The sequence below is a fragment of the Erpetoichthys calabaricus genome, chromosome 2 (assembly GCF_900747795.2).
Source record: "Erpetoichthys calabaricus chromosome 2, fErpCal1.3, whole genome shotgun sequence".
Taxonomy (NCBI): domain Eukaryota; kingdom Metazoa; phylum Chordata; class Cladistia; order Polypteriformes; family Polypteridae; genus Erpetoichthys; species Erpetoichthys calabaricus.
Genome location: NC_041395.2, coordinates 299,888,906 through 299,908,596, shown reverse-complemented (window position 1 = coordinate 299,908,596; position 19,691 = coordinate 299,888,906). Strand labels below are relative to the sequence as shown.

Genomic DNA, 19,691 nt, shown 5'->3' with positions numbered 1-19,691 from the left:
TCTGGTAATGACAGTCCTTACATGGCCACACATCTAATTAGAGAAAGATGTTTAAGTGCTGGCCTTCACTTGTTCCATAAAGATTTCAAAAGTAAGGACTTAATATTAGACCAGTAATTAGCTTGGGATGGTAAAGGTAGCTGGACGCTAGCATTATTTAGCCATGAAACTATATTCATTTTAAGGATAGCCAGTCTGGAACGAAAGGAAAGAGTGGGCCAGACAGGGAGAGGTTTTTAGAGTTAGTATTAGTCACAGTGGAATGTAACGATGGCAGAATATTCAGCCCTAGATATCTGATGGACATACTGGGATAGTGGATGGAAAAGTATGCTGCTCACAAAGAGCATTAAGTGGTAAAGGAGCAGACTTGTGCCCATTAATTTTATAACCTGAGAGGGGTTCCAAGGATTTAAATAAGTTTAAAACATGTGGTAGATCCCGAGGTGCGTTGTCCAAAAATACAATACAACACAGTTTATTTTTGTATAGCCCAAAATCACACAGGAAGTGCCGCAATGGGCTTTAACAGGCCCTGCCTCTTGACAGCCCCCCAGCCTTGACTCTCTAAGAAGACCAGGAAAAATTCCCAAAAAAACCTTGTAGGGAAAAAATGAAAGAAACCTTGGGAAAGGCAGTTCAAAGAGAGACCTCTTTCCAGGTAGGTTGGGTGTGCAGTGGGTGTCAAAAGAAGGGGGTCAATACAATACAATGCAGTTCACAGAACAGAACAATTCCTCAATATAGTAAGAAATAAAAAATATAAATTTTAGAAGTACAGAGCAGAATTTAACAGTAGATGATATATCCCATAATAAGATTTGGATTTGTGTAGACTCCTGGAGACCTCATCCTTCAAGCTGCCTCCCCCATTTGGCCATTCCACGGCTGAAACAGTGCTGGACCCCTCTTTCCCACGATTCCTGCGATCCTCCATCAGGGATGACTTTTCCTTAGGCAGGCAAAACAACTTGGCAAGTGGGCCGTGGCACCAAGTGCCACATTTGAGTACTGAGAAGAAAAACAGAATAAGTGAGGGTTAGTATACAATTATAACTGTCATGTTACTTATGTTTAAGTGCTAATGACTAACAACAGAGATGCAGTCTGTACAGTTAATCAGCAGCTCTAGTCAGGATATGCTAAACTGAAGTAGTGAGTCTTCAACCGGGATTTAAAAGCTGAGACCGAAGGGGCATCTCTTATAGTAGCAGGCAGACCATTCCATAGTTTAGGGGCCCTGTAACTAAAAGTCCGACCTCCCATTATTATTTTATTAATCCTTGGAATCATAAGCAGACCGGCATCTTGAGATCTTAATTTGCGCTCAGGTTTGTAAGTCATGATAAGTTCAGACAAGTAAGCCGGACCTCGACCATTTAATGCTTTATATGTTAAAAGAAGGATTTTGAAATCTGCCCTAAACTTAACCGGGAGCCAGTGTAAGGATTTACTAAGGAAATACTAAGATGTCATCTGCATAAAGTGCATTTTTTGGGGGCCCCATTAGTACTAATTGGAGTAATTAAATCATTGGCAGAAAGAGCTATGGCGAGGGGCTCAAATGTAAAATTAAAAAGTAGAGGAGACAATGGGCAGCCCTGCTGGGCACCATTAAAGTTTTAAAAGGGACAGGATTCATTAGTATTAGTGATAAAGATTGCTGTTGGTGAGGAAGATAATGTTTTAATCATATTTATGAATCTGCTGTCAAAAACACTTGCCATAAAAAAATTAATAGGGAATGCTTTCTTAAAGTTTAAAATGAGGGGGGGGGTACTTCCATACTGAAATCATGTTGTTATTGAATATTTCTCATAAGACTCTTGTTGCAACTTCCCATATTGATATTCCCCACCCTCTTTCAGAACTCCAGCAGTTGGATGATTATCATCTCATCTTTAAAAGGCCCACGAATTTAAATTAAACAAACGTCTTCTAAAACTCGTTGATGTTTCTCCTATTATACCAGCATTGCATTAGTGGGAAGTGATGGAATATGTTTATTTAGCCAACACCTTTATGCAAAGCAAGTTACAACATTTGAGATACAATTGGTTCCATTTCTTTTGGTTTTCGAATTGGAGCCCAGGCAGGTGAAGTGACAATCGCAGGGTCACACAGTGGTAGGATATGAACCCACAACCTCAGGGTTTGAAATCCAAAGCCTTGACCAGCATGCCACACTGCCTGCCTAAACCTAGTTCAGAGGTGTAAAATAACAAAGTACATTTTTTATCTATTTATTATTTACTTGAGTAAAATTTATTAGGGGATGCTTTTACTTTTACCCCATTACATTTGTAGGTCAAATACCACACTTTCTACTTTGTAACATTTTCCAGCAAGTCCTTGCTATTCATTACCCAGACTAAAATGTTACAAATTCATGAATGAGACCTATCAGGTGTGTTATCAACTAAGCATTGCTCAGACGTAACCACGAGAATGTGGTGTGTCATTCACAGCTCAAGGCGCCATTGTGTGCCTTCCATCACTCATTTGTTCCCATGCTTCCCACTCACTACATGGGCCTTTTCCTCACATTAAGTTCAAATCTGTTAGATGCAAACTAGATTCCTATATCATGCAGTGTATTCCGAGCCTGCCTGCACCTAAAGAAATCTGTGCTCTGAAAAATTCATCTTTAAATTTAAAGCAGCATATAGAGGTATGCATTTTGTCCTCTTCTTATGTGGTGCCTGTTAAGTCCCAGAAAGTGGTGTCTTTTTAATCTTGTGCAACACAAGTAATATCTTGAGACCACAAGTTTTACAGTGTGCGAACACACACGCGCTATTGCAATGGATTCTCACAAGCCCAATTACAGAAACGCTAGAGTGAGCCCAGATGTAAAAGTTGCTGGTTACCTGGAGGAGACAGACTTGGGGTCCAATCGAGATCTCGTGGCTGGTGAAGAGTGAGCCTGTTGAGCCTGGAGGGCTGAACAAAGCGACACAAGGTCTTGCCTTCCCTTCTTATGTGAGTGCTAATAAAAGGGATGTCAACATTCCCTCAAGCACAGAGAAGTATTTTTCTTGCTACTTTATGGAATTTGAGCTTGGGGAAAGCTAATGGAGCCCTGCCCTACCAATTAGAAACAACTAGAGCCACAATGAGTAAGGAAAGTACAGGGGGCCTATGAGGTGGAGATTCTGGTTTTGTGTGCAAGGGTCTGTTCTGAGCAGCAATATGTTTTGTCTTGGTAAGTTCCTGGATAATTACATCGTCCACGGAACTGCAAAGTGTGTGACTTATATTATCTCCAAACGCTAATTCGTATTAGTTCTTTGTGCAATTCAGTAGAGAACAATTAAATTTAACAGAACTGTCCTGTGTCTAGAGCATTCTTCAGAACACCACTGACTCTCAGATTTGTAACTGCCATTTTATTATGTTGTATTGAAGATGAATTATTGCAATGTAATACTAATGTACTTTATACCATGTACTCTATACCATGTAACGCTGGACAAAACATTACCTGCCTTCTCCCAGTATGTGGATTGTAACTCCCGGGGAAATAGGACTATTGACCTACTGTATGCAAACATTAAAGACGCATACAGCACCACCTCGCTGCCTGCACTTGGGAAAGCAGATCATAACCTGGTTCTGCTTCAGCCTCACTACAAACCCAGAGTGAAGGAGCTACCTACAACCACACGCTCATTCAGGAAGTGGTCCCCTGAGGCACAGCAGGCTCTGAGAGACTGGTTTGGAACTATGGACTGGGATATCCTGCAGGGGTCACATAGTGAGAACATTGAGGAGGTTGTTGACTACACTACTGACTACATCAACTTCTGTATGGACATTGTAGTTCCAGTAAGAACAGCACACTGCTATACTAACAACAAGCCATGGATTACAAGTGACATCAAGGGCCTTTTGAACCAGAAGAAAAGGGCTTTTAAAGGCGGTGATCAGCATGAGCTCAAGCGCGTCCAGAAGGAACTCAGAGTCCAGCTCAGGGCGGCGAAGGAGCAATACAGGAGAAAGCTGGAGCAGAAGTTGCAGAATAACAGCATGAAGGAAGTGTGGGATGGGATGAAGATCATCACTGGCTGCAGCTCGAAGAGGGGTGCCACCATCGAGAGAGACGTGGAGAGAGCAAACCAGATGAACAACTTTTTAACAGGTTTGACCACCCTAACCCACTCTCACCTCGGAGTACTGCACCCTCCAACCATCCTTCTGCTGATACCAGCATAGGAGAGAGTCTACCCCAACCCACAATCATAGCAGCCCAGGTAAGCAGAGAGCTGAGGAGACTTTGTGCCAGCAAAGCAGCGAGTCCAGATGGAGTATCGCCACGACTGCTGAAGGCCTGTGCGTTGGAGCTGGGGAGTTCTCTACAGCGCATCTTCAACCTGAGCCTGGAACAGGGGAGAGTCCTGAGGCTTTGGAAAACATCTTGCATCACCCCAGTCCCAAAGGTATCACATCCTAGTGAGCTGAAAGACTTCCGGCCTGTCTCTCTGACGTCGCATGTGATGAAAACCATGGAGCGGCTGCTGCTTCACCACCTGAGGCCACAGGTCCGTTACACCCTCGACCCTCTGCAGTTCGCATACCAGGAGAAGCTGGGAGCGGAGGATGCCATCATCTACATGCTACACCAATCCCTCTCCCACTTGGACAGAGGCAGTGGTGCAGTAAGAATTATGTTTCTGGACTTCTCTAGCGCCTTCAACGCCATCCAACTTCTGCTCCTCAGGGACAAGCTGACAGAGATGGGAGTAGATTCATACCTGGTGGCATGGATCGTGGACTATCTTAAAGACAGACCTCAGTATGTGCGTCTCGGGAACTGCAGGTCTGACATTGTGGTCAGCAACACAGGAGCGCCATAGGGGACTGTACTTTCTCCGGTCCTGTTCAGCCTATATACATCGGACTTCCAATACAACTCGGAGTCCTGCCACGTGCAAAAGTTCGCTGATGACACTGCTATCGTGGGCTGCATCAGGAATGGGCTGGAGGAGGAGTATAGGAACCTAATCAAGGACTTTGTTAAATGGTACGACTCAAACCACCTACACCTGAACACCAGCAAAACCAAGGAGCTGGTGATGGATTTTAGGAGGCCCAGACCCCTCATGGACCCCGTGATCATCAGAGGTGACTGTGTGCAGATGGTACAGACCTATAAATACCTGGGAGTGCAGCTGGATGATAAATTGGACTGAACTGCCAATACTGATGCTCTGTGTAAGAAAGGACAGAGCCGACTATACTTCCTTAGAAGGCTGGCATCCTTCAATATCTGCAATAAGATGCTGCAGATGTTCTATCAGATGGTTGTGGCAGGCGCCCTCTTTTACGTGGTGGTGTGCTGGGGAGGCAGCATAAAGAAGAGGGACGCCTCATGCCTGGACAAACTGGTGAGGAAGGCAGGCTCTATTGTAGGCACAGATCTGGACAGTTTGACATCCATGGCAGAGCGACGGGTGCTCAGCAGGCTCCTGTCAATCATGGAGAATCCACTGCATCCACTAAACAGTGTCATCTCCAGACAGAGGAGCAGCTTCAGCGACAGACTGCTGTCACTTTCCTGCTCCACTGACAGACTGAGGAGATCATTCCTCCCCCACACTATGCGACTCTTCAATTCCACCCGGGGGGGTAAACATTAACATTATACAAAGATATTGTCTGTCTGTATACCTGCATTGTTATCACTCTTTAATTTAATATTTTCTTTATCAGCATGCTGCTGCTGGAGTATGTGAAATTCCCCTTGGGATTAATAAAGTATCTATCTATCTATCTATCTATCTATCTATCTATCTATCTATCTATCTATCTATCTATCTATCTATCTATCTATCATATAGTGCCTTTCCTATCTATCTATCTATCTATCTATCTATCTATCTATCTATCTATCTATCTATCTATCTATCTATCTATCTATCTATCTATCTATTTAATGCAAGTTGCTTTAATGCTTATGTGTGGGAAAATGTTATTCGGTAGAATTTAATTGTCTACTGAAGTGCATTAAAAATACATATACATATTATGAGACAACTGGAATACATCTGGTTATGCTAGAGAGGAGTGCTTGAGTGGGTAATTTAAAGATAAAATTGGGTGCCAAACTGAGTAAGGGAAACCACAGCTTAATTAAGAGAATTCTTGTTAAAGATAAACAACAATTCTGAAATTGTCATATTATTGTTTAATGTAATAATTGCTCTTCTAAAACAAATCTTTACTTCAGTGAAGTATAACAAACCCAGTCTTTGTTGTTTATCATGCTTATTCAAGTGATAAGGTTGTGAGTTTTTCACTTAATTTTTTTATTCTTATTTATGCGTTTTATATTCTGTGTGGAGTAGGGGTGCCTCATCTACTGCTATCGGGTATCCCAATAGGAGGGCACAGTGTACGTCATATCCACAGTCATCGGTACCACACTTCAGGTCACCACCGTGACAATGACTGCAGTTACGTACTGATCAAATGCAGGATTGCATTTGCATGATTGTTTATTCTGTAGTCCAGTTCTGAGGCAAAATATTATGAGTGTTGTTTAAAAATAAAATAAATGTATTGTGCTCTCTAGGTAAAGCCTGCACCTTCTCATTATTATAAAATGTACTTTTACTTTTGGTACTTGAGTACTTTTGAAACCATTATTTACTTTAACTCAAGTGTATTTTAATTGAAATCTTACCTTAGCAAAAATAAAAAAATTGAAGTACTTCTGCTTTTCCTCAAGTATGAGTTCTGAGTACAGTACAGTACTTTTCATAACACTTTCCTGTTCTTAATGCCTTGTGCTGTGTTTTTACTGTTCAGCAGTGTTTGACAAGAACACTGCAATTTAAGTCATCCACGCCAGAGGGCACCAAACATCCGGTGTCGTATTTGATGCAGCGGTTCTGTAAATCTTTGCTTATTTCCGTCTGCCAAATAAGTAGCTTCGCTTTGTTCTTCGGTTCCTTTAAAACTGGAGGCGGTGCTCTATTTCTATTGGCTGTGTTTAGGCCCCGCCCAGTCAATTATTCCCCAATAACACGATCTACGTCATCAGATTCTGTTGCTGGGTAGAAAAAAAAACAAAATAAGTTGAAGTTAAAGTTGGGACAGAGTCGGTCAGTGCGGCACTTGGTGAACGTGTGCAGGTTTGTTTATTAGGATTACTGTGTGTTTGCAGCGTTTATGGTTTTGTAAAAGCCTGAATACGTTAATGGGGTCAGTTTCTTCATGGATGAGTAAAGGAAGAAGACACTAACCCCGAGCAGTAGTAACACTTAACGTGCTCTTTATAAGTTATCCGAGGTTCATTTAGTGATTTATTGTGGATAATAATTAAGTCATTTCTTCGTGGTTGTGCACGACACGGTTTTCGCCGTGGGTGGTTTTATACATAACGAAATCACATGTGTACGTGTATTTATATTTTTCTTTCAGCAAATGCTGTGGGAAGTTTACATTTGGCGTAGTGTCCCCATGTCTGTAAATTATTACACATCTGAACGCCGGGATATCAGAGTGTGGTAACGATTTTACCTTTCGTGCCATCCCTCCCACCGTAAAGCTAAGCGGCTCACGGTGGGTTCGGCAGGGATGCGCGTGGAAATTGCGAGAAGCGTTCGGTGCGCGCGGCGAAGCGCTGAAGCACTTGACGCACGCACTTGGTCACAGAGCGGCCGCTTGTTCCTTCTGTCGCTTGCTTGCTCGCTCGTTAGTTTGCTTTTTTAAATACTGTCAAGTGGACGTTATCCGGCAGTGTCTTCTTTAATCGAATGTGTTGAAACGGTTGTCTAAGCACGACCACCTCTTGTCAGTGGCTTGCAAAAAGGCAAGCCTGGACTTGAGCCCCTCCGTTTCATCTGTGAGCTTTCCATTCAGAACAAATATTAGTGCTTAAAAATAAAACGGAATCAAGAAGTAAACTATATATATATTTTTTTGTTTTACAGCTAACATACTTTTTACACGGTATACATAAATAATGGCAACGGAATGTGAGGTATGGCTTAACGCAAACCCACTAGGTAAGTTGATCAGATTTTTCGATTTCTTCTTTCGCTGTACTGTGTTGTCCAATGACAGTTCTTGAAAATCAAAAGCGTATTTTACAGAGCTTTAAGCGGAAATGTGCAAATGGAAGATGTGTGTATAAAGGTTTAAAATAATAAAGTCAAACATATTTTACAGCTACAAACGATCAATGGGTCGACGTACCAATTTTATAACATCCACACTGAAAAGAGGATTGCAAAATATACATTTGCAGCATTTTGTTAGAGGAATTGTAGACAATCTGTTAATTCTCTACACAAGAACTATAGGTACCTTAATGGCCTTTGTTGTTTCAGTTTGCTCAGATTGACCAGCTCCCTATAAATTCCTTTCTCTTAGTTTGTGGAACATCCTTTAAGCCAGACTGGTGTGTCTTGTGTACTGCCCCTTCCATTCATGTTGTCTTTGATCTTCTCCCCACTAGGTTCTCCTCACCTAGTAGAACTCCTCTTGTCACTTTTCTGTTTCTTGACACTTGTCATTTCTCTCCTCTGTTCACATTTCTTTGCTCAGAACAACGGAGTGGTGGCTCTGAGGTTAGGGATCTGCACTGGCAATCGGAAGGTTGCCGGTTCAAATCCCGTAAATGCCAAAAGGGATTCTGCTCTGTTGGGCCCTTCAGCAAGGCACTTAACCTGCAATTGCTGAGCGCTTTGAGTAGTGAGAAAAGCGCTATATAAATGCAAACAATTATTACCTCCTGATGTTTCTGATCTTAGTCCTCTCCAGCTTTAAATCAAATCAAAATTTATTCGTAGGAACAATTTTAAAACACCATAAGTGTAAACCAATGTGCTGTACAATAAAATCAAAAAATATCAATAATCAGTAAACAAAGGACAAAAATTACATAAATACTAAAATAAGTTAAAAGAACTGATTAGAAGATAAACAATTTACAGAAAAATAATGGATATGAAAAAATTAATAATTGATTAATAAAATTGATACCAGAGTTACTCATATACAGTTAAAAGCAATTGAAAACAAGTGTGTTTTAAGTCTTGATTTAAACATATGAGTTGAAGAAGCTAACCTAATTTCAATTGGCAGAGCATTCCATAACTATGGTGCAAGTACTACAAAGGCACGATCACCCCTTGTCTTCATCTTAGACTTGGCACATCCAACAATTGCTGTTGAGAGGAACGTAAAGAGCGGACTGGTGTATATGGAACCAGCAACTCAGCCAGATAGGATGATAATTAATTATTAGAAAATTAAAACTTTACCTGTGTTCATCAGCAACATCTGTGTCACTGGTGTATTTGGCAGTTCCAGAATAAGCTTGCCGAATTTTTTTGCTTCAGTTCTAGAGAGGCTGTTTTATATATTGGGCAATGAGACGGCTCCTAAGACTACTTTTATACTAAGTGATGCCACTGCAGCTTCTGCATCTCTTTCTGAATAATCTGTCACCAAAAAAAGAGTTTCCTTCATTGCTGATTTGTAAGCTTGTACCAGCTATATCATCAGTTAATATCCCTTTCAAACATGGCCACCACAAACACCAGTCCAATATTCACATACCTACTTTCTTTAGTGAACTGAATCGTTAAGTCACATCTTGCATGTCCAGCTTTGCACTCCTCTTCTAAGCCCGCTTACTCCTTGCCTTCGCTAGTTATTGCCATGGCTGTTTCTGCATTCACTTGTATCTTTGTTGCTGTGGTATTCAGGTTAAAGTAAAAAGTTTTATTAACCTGACAGGTGTACATGTGGTTCTTCATAGTGTTGGCATATCATGCAGTGGAATAAACTTAACATAATTGAGATGTAATTCAAACTGCCTGTATATAATTTATAAGTAAATGTGTGCATACCATATTTATTCTTTCATGCACAAGGTGTATATTTTGACACTTCATTTCTGACTTTCTGGAAATGAGTGATGCGTGTCCTCTGCTATGCTGGCTTCCAGTTTGCTGGTGCATAATCAGTTTTAAGATTATGCCTATGAGTACAATAAATTCTAGATTCCTAATTGCACTGAAATTGGCACAGGTTTGGCATTGTCAAATTATCCATTTTTGATGCCCAACTGAGATTATTCTATTGTTGGTTGAATCCAGTCTAAATCAGGCTTGATCAGTTACTATTATAGTTTCACACTTGCTTCATTTATAGATAACATTCTCACACCTTTCTTAATTAAGTTCAGGGTCTTGCCCATCCTGGCAATAATGGGTAAAAGACAAGAAACACCCCTGCACTGTGCGCTAGTCCGTTACAGAGCCTACTCGTGTATACTTGCCCTCACTCTTACACATGTCCCAATTTGGAATTGTCAGTCAGTTTAACCTGCACATCTTCCAGTATGTGAAAAGAAAACCAGAGTTCCCGGACAAAACCACGCAGCTTCAGAGAGAATGTGCAAACTCCACACAGGCGACAATCGAGCATAAGATTTGAACCCGGGATGCTAGATCCTATAAAAGTGCCACTCGTCATCCACTGATGAATACTTCAGTCAGAATTTTATATTTATTACATCAGGGTGACTTTCACGATGATTGCTACCACAAAAATGGTCTTATTAAAGTGTAAAGGGAATTAAGCTAACTGGTACACATCTTTAGATGACAATGATATAAACACATTCATGTAGCTTTTTTAACTTGATTTCTTTCTACCCGGTCAGCTGATCTGCCCAGCTGTACATCTTGGGTGGGGGATTTGAATGACTGCTCTCCATTGGGAGTACATTATGTTGGAAACCTAATTTAAGAGTACTGTGCTTTTAAAGATGGCCCAGTGTGCCAAGCTGTCGAAACATTTTCATTAAATTGTAAATTCATTTAAGTATGGGATTAGTTTTGTTTGATGTGGTTTAGTGTTTATGTAATCAGCTTCTTTTGAAGTATCTGTAATTTTCATGCCAGTGAAAATTAATAGGCTTGAGTTCTTGGCCTCCATACTTATTTGTGTTTCTTGGTGCATACAACATGTTTCTAACTGCTGGGCAGAAGAACAACAGAGGAAACGTTAATCTTGACTTTTCTTTTCTTGACCTTTCATATCTCTAACCTTTTAAGATTTCATTTTAATGTTAAAAAAATAAAAATAAAAAAAGGAATCTTACCCACTCGCCTTGTAAATGACACTGAGTGTCACTTTGTGGAGTAAAAAAAGTTATTAGAACTTAAGGCAAGTATATCTTAGCAGCCTGGTTTTCATTTTATGTTTGTTAATCTGGTACAATTAATCAAAACATTGCAGTTTCATATACTTTTTTATATCTGGTAAAAAGATGAAGGCAAAAATGTCTAGTATGGCGATCTGAAAGTACTTTGCATCGTTTTATGTCAAGTTTCAATAATTTGTTGGAGTAGTGCGTCCTTTACGTTGTAATTCACATAATGTCCCAGTGGCAGGTCATTAGTTTTTCCATGAATGCTTCATAGACAAGGGATACTGTTACTGCTTCATTCATTTACATGGTTTAATTCATGGTTATATACTTTTGTTGTCATTTAATATTGGTTATTTAGTGTTGCCTGTGACTGAGGCACAGTTATTAGTACTGCCACCTCACAGCTCCAAGATTGTGTGTTTGAATCCCAGTTTGGGCTTTGCTTGAATTAAGTTTGCACATTTTACTTGTTTCTATGTATATTTTGTTTCTGGGTTCTCTGGCATTCCATATCCCAAAGGTGTAATTTAAGTTTATTGGCAACTTGAATTTGGCCCAGAATGAATGTGTTCGTGTAGGTTTATGTAACTACACCTGGAAAACGCGAGCTAAAGTTAAGGCTGAAAACAATATTTGGGAATATTCAGAGTCACCATGTGTCAAGTGATGCTTTCAGACATTGTTCTGTTCATAATAATTCGTGAACCAGTTTTTGGGACATATGCGAGATTTCCAATAGTGTGCAGCATAATATGCACAAAGAGCAGTTGAAGACATTGGGGGGGAGAGTGTAAAATGCAGTGAAACACATAAACATGCTACATTGCTCAAAAACAACATCAACACATGATTTGTTTGGATATTTTTATATAAATACAGATACACACATACACATACTGAAATGAAGTGAGAGGTCAACAGTTCTTCACAATTTGCAATTTGGCAAATAGCTTATATACCTCTATCTCCAAATGTTCTCAGTGGGAGCTATTGCCTAGAAAGTTGTTAAAATGAAATTACTCACAGTGGAGCTTTTATTTTGCATGTTTCTCATACAATATGAGCAAAGAATAAGTTTCAATGCAGCAATAATTAACCCTAGTTGGGAACCTGGATAGAATTTCAAACATAGAATCATTGTAGCCCACTTCTTAAAACTGAGTGTGGCAGTTTTAAAAAAAATAAAAATAAATAAAAAAATAAAAAATAAATAAAAAATAAAGATTAAAAAAAAAAAAACCTGAGTGTGGCACCTCTTTGCCAGTTTATCCATTACCTTTTTGTTTTGTAGACATGATATAAATTGCATTTCATTAGCATAAATCTAATACTTATGTATTCCTAAATATAAAGTAAAAAAGCCATTTGAAAAAGTGTGTTGTATGCACTATAAAACCATCTTTTTTTGTTATTCAGAAGAAAACCAGTGCGACTCACTTTCTGGAGAAGAGGAGACAACTAAGAATAATAATGAGATTAATGGGAATTGGATAACTGCTACTCCTCCAACCATCCATGAAGCACGGGTAAAAGCTAAAGCAAAAAGGCGCCTAAGGAAGAATTCTTCAAGGGACTCTGGGAAAGGAGACTCTTTGAGTGAAAATGGAGAGAATATCAGGGGTCCAATTATTACTCCAACCAGTCCAAAGGGAAAGCTGCTGGACAGAAAATCCCGAACAGGAAAGGGAAGAGGATTACCAAAGAAAGGTAATTTTTTTTTGTTTATTTTGTCTTTGCTTTACTAATTGAAAGGTAAGACAAGCAGTTGGAATATATCATAAAATGTTGGTAACATGTAATCATTCAGTAACAATTGAATGTTAGTCTCTCAATTGACCATGGATAAAAAGAAAATGCGTCCATCTAACACACCTTTAAGAAATGCATGGGTATTATCAGTGCTCCCTCTGTGGACCACTCAGCACCAAGACATCGTGCAGAAGCCTTTCAAGGTTTTCTAAGCTGTGCAAGTTGATTTCATTTTTCAGTTTCTGCCTTTAGTAATAGTTACTGGATTTTTTGGAACAATAGACTTGGTGCCTCTTCAGTGACCAGTAAGAATAATTTATTTCCAAGACAAAGGTAATTTCTTTAATTTCAAATGAAGTGATGGAGAGACAAAACTTTTAAGAGCCTGTTTGCCAACATTGTGTCAGAAGAGGTAGTTGTTAAATTCTCAAATATGAGCAGTTTACAGGTGCACTTAAACACAATCCCTTCGATGCTGTTGGTCCATTGATGCCCTTGGCATCTTATTTGTCAACCTAACCTTCCAAATCTGGGGCATAACATTTATAATTAATTTTTATCAGTAGTTAGCAATTTTAGCATGTTATTTTTTTTTATAGGTTATTGTTTGCAGTGAAGTGTTTTTTTAATATTACTAAATTTGCGCCATTTTACTAAATTAAAAAAATTGCATATTTTAAATAAATAAAACCACATTTAAACTTCTATTTAAATAATTAAAAACCTTCTAAATTGCCCCCATCTCCCAGAGTAAAGCTTACTTTAGTGTTTTATTTTTTGTGCTAATTGTTCAAATAGGATAAACAGCTTTCTAGCACACCCCAGAGTTCATTTTAACATACAGAAATTAACAGTTTAAGATAGTGAACTCCAGTTTTGCTTTTTTCCTCAACATTGTAATTTATTATTCCTGCGATAACCTTGATACTTGAAAGAGACTAACCACTACTGTCTCTGCTGAGAAATCTGGGTTGACTTTGCTAAACTTCAACCAAAAATGTTGCTGGAGCTCAAAGAAGTAGTTATTTTTAACATAAGGAAATATCAATCCTTTAAATGAAAAGTATTTTTCTTTTTGTCATGACTTCCTATATATAGTTTAGTTTACAGTGCTCTTTATAAGCCAAAATGTTTTATTGAAGAGTTTAAATGCCTTTGATCTGTTATGTTTTACAGACACTTGTTCTATCCCAAACTCACCCCAGGTTTGTGACGAAAATATTTACATTTCTGTAGTTATTGAAAGATAATTGGCTAATGAAACATCTTTTTAATTTAGTAAATTCTCCAAAAACATAGCATGATATAGGCTTTTTATGTTTAACATATGGGATCAGTTCTTTTGGTAAGCTTTGAATACTGCCTTATAGTGCTGGGCAGTATGACCAAAATTCTATATCACAGTATTTTTCAAAATTACACCGGTTTCACAGTATTCAACAATATTTTTTTCCCCATGCATGAGTGGATGTTAACCACATTTTCCACTGCAATTACTGCAGTAGACTGGCTAAGAATAACCTATTCCACTGTTATGAGAATTGTACATTGTACAAAAAACATTTTAATGTGCACTCAAGTATTAATACAGGTTTGCATTGCCCCATAAAGTGATAGTTTTCAAGGGGGTGGCACTAATGAAGAGAAGGAATCACATTGCATGACAGATGTAGTCAAAATATAGAACCTTTTTATTGAACAAAGTTTGCAAACAACTTAAACTAAAATTTTGACAACATATTTTCAACCATCCAAAGAGGCATTTAGACTTAGTAAAATATCTAGAGGTGCTTGTTAAAAGTTGTATTGCACTGAACACGTCTTAGAAAAGGAATAAATAGTAAATATGTTTTGTAAACCAACTACACTTTCTGTTCATGTTAACAATCTCTGTCCACTGACACGTTAAAGTGACTTTTTAAGCAACTTTACCATCGTTAAACTGCATAATATTTAATAAATAATAACAATAAAATAAATAATAGTGCAACTTCCAGTAATAATACTATTACTTCAAGCCCAGGTGCATTAAACAGTATTCACCAAATAAAAATAAAATAAAACAAGTGCATCTTGGTGATGACATATTTACCAACTGAACCATCATCAAGGCAAATTGCATTAATATGGACCTTGCTTCAAGCTAAACTATAAACATAAAAAATAAAACTGCAGCTTGCATTTATAATGTTATTTGTAGTATAGTCCTACGGAAGCACATTAGGGCCACGGTGAAGAAGAAAAAACTATATGTCGAGAATAAAGTCGACATGTTGACTTTATTCTCGACATTTCCACTTTATTCTCATAGTTTATTTTGTCATTAAAGTAGAATGTCATAAACTAAACTTCATCCTAAAATCAATGTTTAATTTACTAGATTTTCTTAAACCTGTCATAAGTTAATGTAGCACATTTAAATGCTTTGTGTTAAGTGTTCCCCAACCCAGTTTTTAATCGCTGCACGCTTCTTAAACTGACTTCCTCTGCACTAAGAGGAGGCACAGGCAGCGATCGCTGCACAGAATTCATTCACTTCATGGTATTCCTACTCTCTGAAAATATAGAATGCTAAAATAAATACTTGATATCATTTTCATGATGAAATGCCATTAAAGCAGGTATTAACATGCACGGTAGTGTGGTGGTAGTGCTTCTCCCTCGCAGTAAGGGGTCCCCAGGTGTACGTTCAGTGTAGAGAACTTTATGGCAGGTGTGACGAGGCTCCAAAAAAACTGGATATATGAATGGTTATCGAACAGGTTTAACTTAAATATTGTGTAAATGTTGGGTTCATGATCTGGCGGTCGGTGACATGAACCCAGAATTCAATGGATGTTCTTCTGAGCGGACTTTGTTTATTGCATGTGTACTATCTTTATCTGACGTAACAAACCCCCAGTTCCTATCCTTCCTTTTTCTTTCTCCGTATAACTAATCACCACACGATAAACGTCTTTGATAAATTAAAACTAGTTATAAATTTAGACCACGGAGTGTTTGGAACTTTAAAAAAAATCTTTGTTATACATGTTTAATTATGCCATCCATTCAGGGTTCCACCCAGCCCAGCGAGCATTGTGTGTAAGGCAGAAGCAAATCCTGAACGTGGCGCCAGCACATCGTAGGGTGAATACAAGCAATACATACACTAGCAGGGTCAATATAACGTAACAAAACCCCACATCCTACATGACTTTGAAAAGAAACTGAAGCACGCCGAGTAAACACACCAGAAAAACATGCAAATTCAAGGCAGGAAACACCCGGGACCCCCTTGCTCCATGCCACCGTGCCCCCACATGATTAATACATGCTTTAATGCATTTCATCATGAAAATTATATCAAGTATTTATCTTAGCATTCTAAATATTCAGGGAGCAGGAATATCATGCAAGAGGAAGTCAGTTTAAGAAGCACTTAGCAATTAACATGGTTCCGGGAACAACAACAACAACATTTATTTATATAGCACATTTTCATACAAAAAGTAGCTCAAAGTGCTTTACATAATGAAGAAAAGAAGAATAAAAGACAAATAAGAAATTAAAATAAGACAACCTTAGTTAACATAAAAAGGAGTAAGGTCCGATGGCCAGGGTGGACAGAAAAAACAAAAAAAAACTCCAGAAGGCTGGAGAAAAAAATAAAATCTGTAGGGGTTCCAGGCCACGAGACCGCCCAGTCCCCTTTGGGCATTCTACCTAACATAAATGAAATAGTCCTCTTTGTAGTTAGGGTTCTCATGGAGTCACTTGATGCTGATGGTTATACAGACTTCTGGCTTTTAATCCATCCATCATTGTTGGAACATCATGGTGCTTTGGGTAGATGGTGGTGGCACAAGCCACCACCAATAGGACACCGGAAAAGGAAACAGAAGAGAGAGTAGGGGTTAGTACAAATTTTGAATGAATAGTTATTATAATGAATTGGATATACAGAGTGTCAGGATTAAATTACAGTGAAGTTATGAGAAGGCCATGTTAAAGTAATATGTTTTCAGTAGTTTTTTAAAGTGCTCCACTGTATTAGCCTGGCGAATTCCTACTGGCAGGCTATTCCAGATTTTAGGTGCATAACAGCAGAAGGCCGCCTCACCACTTCTTTTAAGTTTTGCTCTTGGAATTCTAAGGAGACACTCAGTTGAGGATCTGAGGTTGCGATTTGGAATATAAGGTGTCAGACATTCCGATATATAAGACGGGGCGAGATTATTTAAAGCTTTATAAACCATAAGCAGAATTTTAAAGTCAATTCTGAATGACACAGGTAACCAGTGTAGTGACATCAAAACTGGAGAAATGTGTTCGGATTTTCAAAGCATTTAATGTGCTACATAACTTGTGATGGGGTTTGAGAAAATCTAGTAAATTAAATATTCAATTTAAGATGAAGTTTAGTTTACGGTGTCCTACTTTAATGACAAATTACGATAATAAAGTCAAAATGTCTACTTTATTCTGATCATAAGCGTCGAGATTAAAGTGGAAATGTCGAGAATAAAGTCAACATGTCGTCACACTATTACACAGTACCCAGGTACATTACACAGTATTGGGGGGGGGGGTTGGGGGTTGTCACAAGTACAACTTGACTTGCAGTATTATCCAGTAGTATAGAAACAGTATTCACACATTTGAGCATAATGGTCCACATCCGACCTTTTAAAACCAAACTATCTCCAGACAACAGACACTGCTCCTTTTTTCAGCAAAAGTTCTTCTGTGTCATCATGTTCAACTTTATTGTCTGCTACAGCTTCAGTTTTGGAATGTTCTGTGTCCATTTTCACCGTTCAATACCTCCACTAACGCATGTACTCCGTTGTATGCGTGCTTAGCGGTGCAGCAGTGAAAAAGGTCCCACCTGAAACAGTTTCCCACTGCACCACGTTCTGAACGTTGTTTAGGCCAGGGGTAGGCAACGTCGGTCCTGGAGTGCCACAGTATGTGCAGGTTTTTGTTCCAACCCAGTTCCTTAACGAGAACTCAATTATTGCTGATGAAGCACATATTGCTTAAGTGACATTTTAATGCTTCATTTTAGTGGTCTCGCTTGTTAAGGTTCTCCAACCTTAATTGCTTATTTCAATCTTAAACTGCTGCATTCAGTGTTTTAATTGCTCCTTATTAGCAATAAGATGTAAAACAGGGGGTAGGCAATGTCGGTCCTGGTGAGCCGCAGTGGCTACAGGTTTTCATTCAACCCAATTGCTTAATTAGAAACCAATCATTGCCAATCTCAGACCTTATTTAATTTTATGGCTTGTTAGTCTGTGCAATGTAAGGCTTTTATATCGTAGATTTTTTTCCTTTCCAAGGATATCATCCAAATGATTTGAAGCCTAAAACAGATCATTTTCAGTCTGTCACATTTTTCTATTAAGTGTTTTATTAAATCAAACCGTGCATGATGAACACACACAGATGTAATTGGAAAAAAGCTAGCTGGAAAACTGCTGGCTGCTTTGTCTTTTACATCTTATTGCTAATAAGGAGCAATTAAAACACTGAATGCAGCAGTTTAAGATTGAAATAAGCAATTAAGGTTGGAGAACCTTAACAAGCGAGACCACTAAAATGAAGCATTAAAATGTCACTTAAGCAATATGTGCTTCATCAGCAATAATTGAGTTCTCGTTAAGGAACTGGGTTGGAACAAAAACCTGCACATACTGTGGCACTCCAGGACCGACGTTGCCTACCCCTGGTTTAGGCTATTTAAACCGGTGTTGTGGTAAAAGAAAAATCCATATCATAACAAAAATAAAAAACGGTTTTTGGTGTGAACCAGTATACCGCCTTATGAATACACTCATGTTTCACAGGTTTTATGTTGTAAATTTAGGTTTGAAAACTAAACGCATTAAGAAGGCAAGAACTGACAGTTTGGATGTAGATCACTTCCTCTCATTTAGCTTAAATGTATAAATGCAATAAAATTGGTTTTAATAAATGTGACACAAGAAAAAAATTAAACATCCAAAAGTATTACAACCTGATATGACAAAAATGTAAATATTGCAATTACATATTAATGTGTTTAGTTGTATATTTGTGTGCAACTAGAATGGATATGTTTTTTTTTTTTTTTTTTTGCTTGTATCATATTCAGAGGATGGTACTGAAATCCCTTATTCAGGAAACTTGTGCAGCTGGAATAACTGAAACAGATTGTTTCCAAAACAGTGATCATCAATTGAAGTGTTTTGATTTTCTTTTTAGGACTGCAGAGCTAGCAGTTTCTTTGGTATGCATTTGTGTTTGGCAAAACTCTGTTCTGCTTTTGGGCGCATAAGAGCTGCTTGTTTTATAGCTATCTCTCTTTAAATGGCCAGTGTTAGTTCATGATCATATCCGCTTCTAAATCCAGATCATATTTTTAGTAAGTGCACAATTTTGAATTTTTACAACATTACCTGTAGTACCCAACATTACGCCCTATGGAATCAGTTTTATTTTTTCACAAATTCCATTTTATTTTTCTTGTTTTTTGGTTTTCACCGTTTTTATTTTTTCTTGATTTGGATTTTTAAGGTTTTTTTTTTTTTTTTTTTTTTTTTTAACTGTAAGTAAGAAACAGCTACAACAAAACAAACCATAATGAAATGGCACTTTACATTCCTTTTAATGATGCTGAATTTTAATATTTTTAACCCTTGTAATTTATAAAAATTCAGTTTGAATGTTAAGTATCTTTAGGCATATTAAGGCATCTTGTAGGTTAATTTCTTTCTTTCTCTTTCTCTCTCTCTCTGGGCATTCC

At 38.3% G+C, this 19,691-nt stretch overlaps 1 protein-coding gene across 1 annotated transcript in view; it reads left to right on the top strand.

The window, feature by feature from the left end:
• Positions 1 to 7,004: 7,004 nt before the first annotated feature.
• pdcd4b (programmed cell death 4b) overlaps positions 7,005 to 19,691 on the top strand; it is a 45,230-nt gene continuing 32,543 nt past the window's right edge. Inside the window, exons 1-3 of the mRNA XM_028795839.2 lie at positions 7,005 to 7,136; positions 7,938 to 8,012; positions 12,590 to 12,880. Coding sequence (XP_028651672.1) covers positions 7,970 to 8,012; positions 12,590 to 12,880 — 334 coding nt within the window. The 5' untranslated portion in view covers positions 7,005 to 7,136; positions 7,938 to 7,969. The remainder of the gene's footprint in view (positions 7,137 to 7,937; positions 8,013 to 12,589; positions 12,881 to 19,691) is intronic.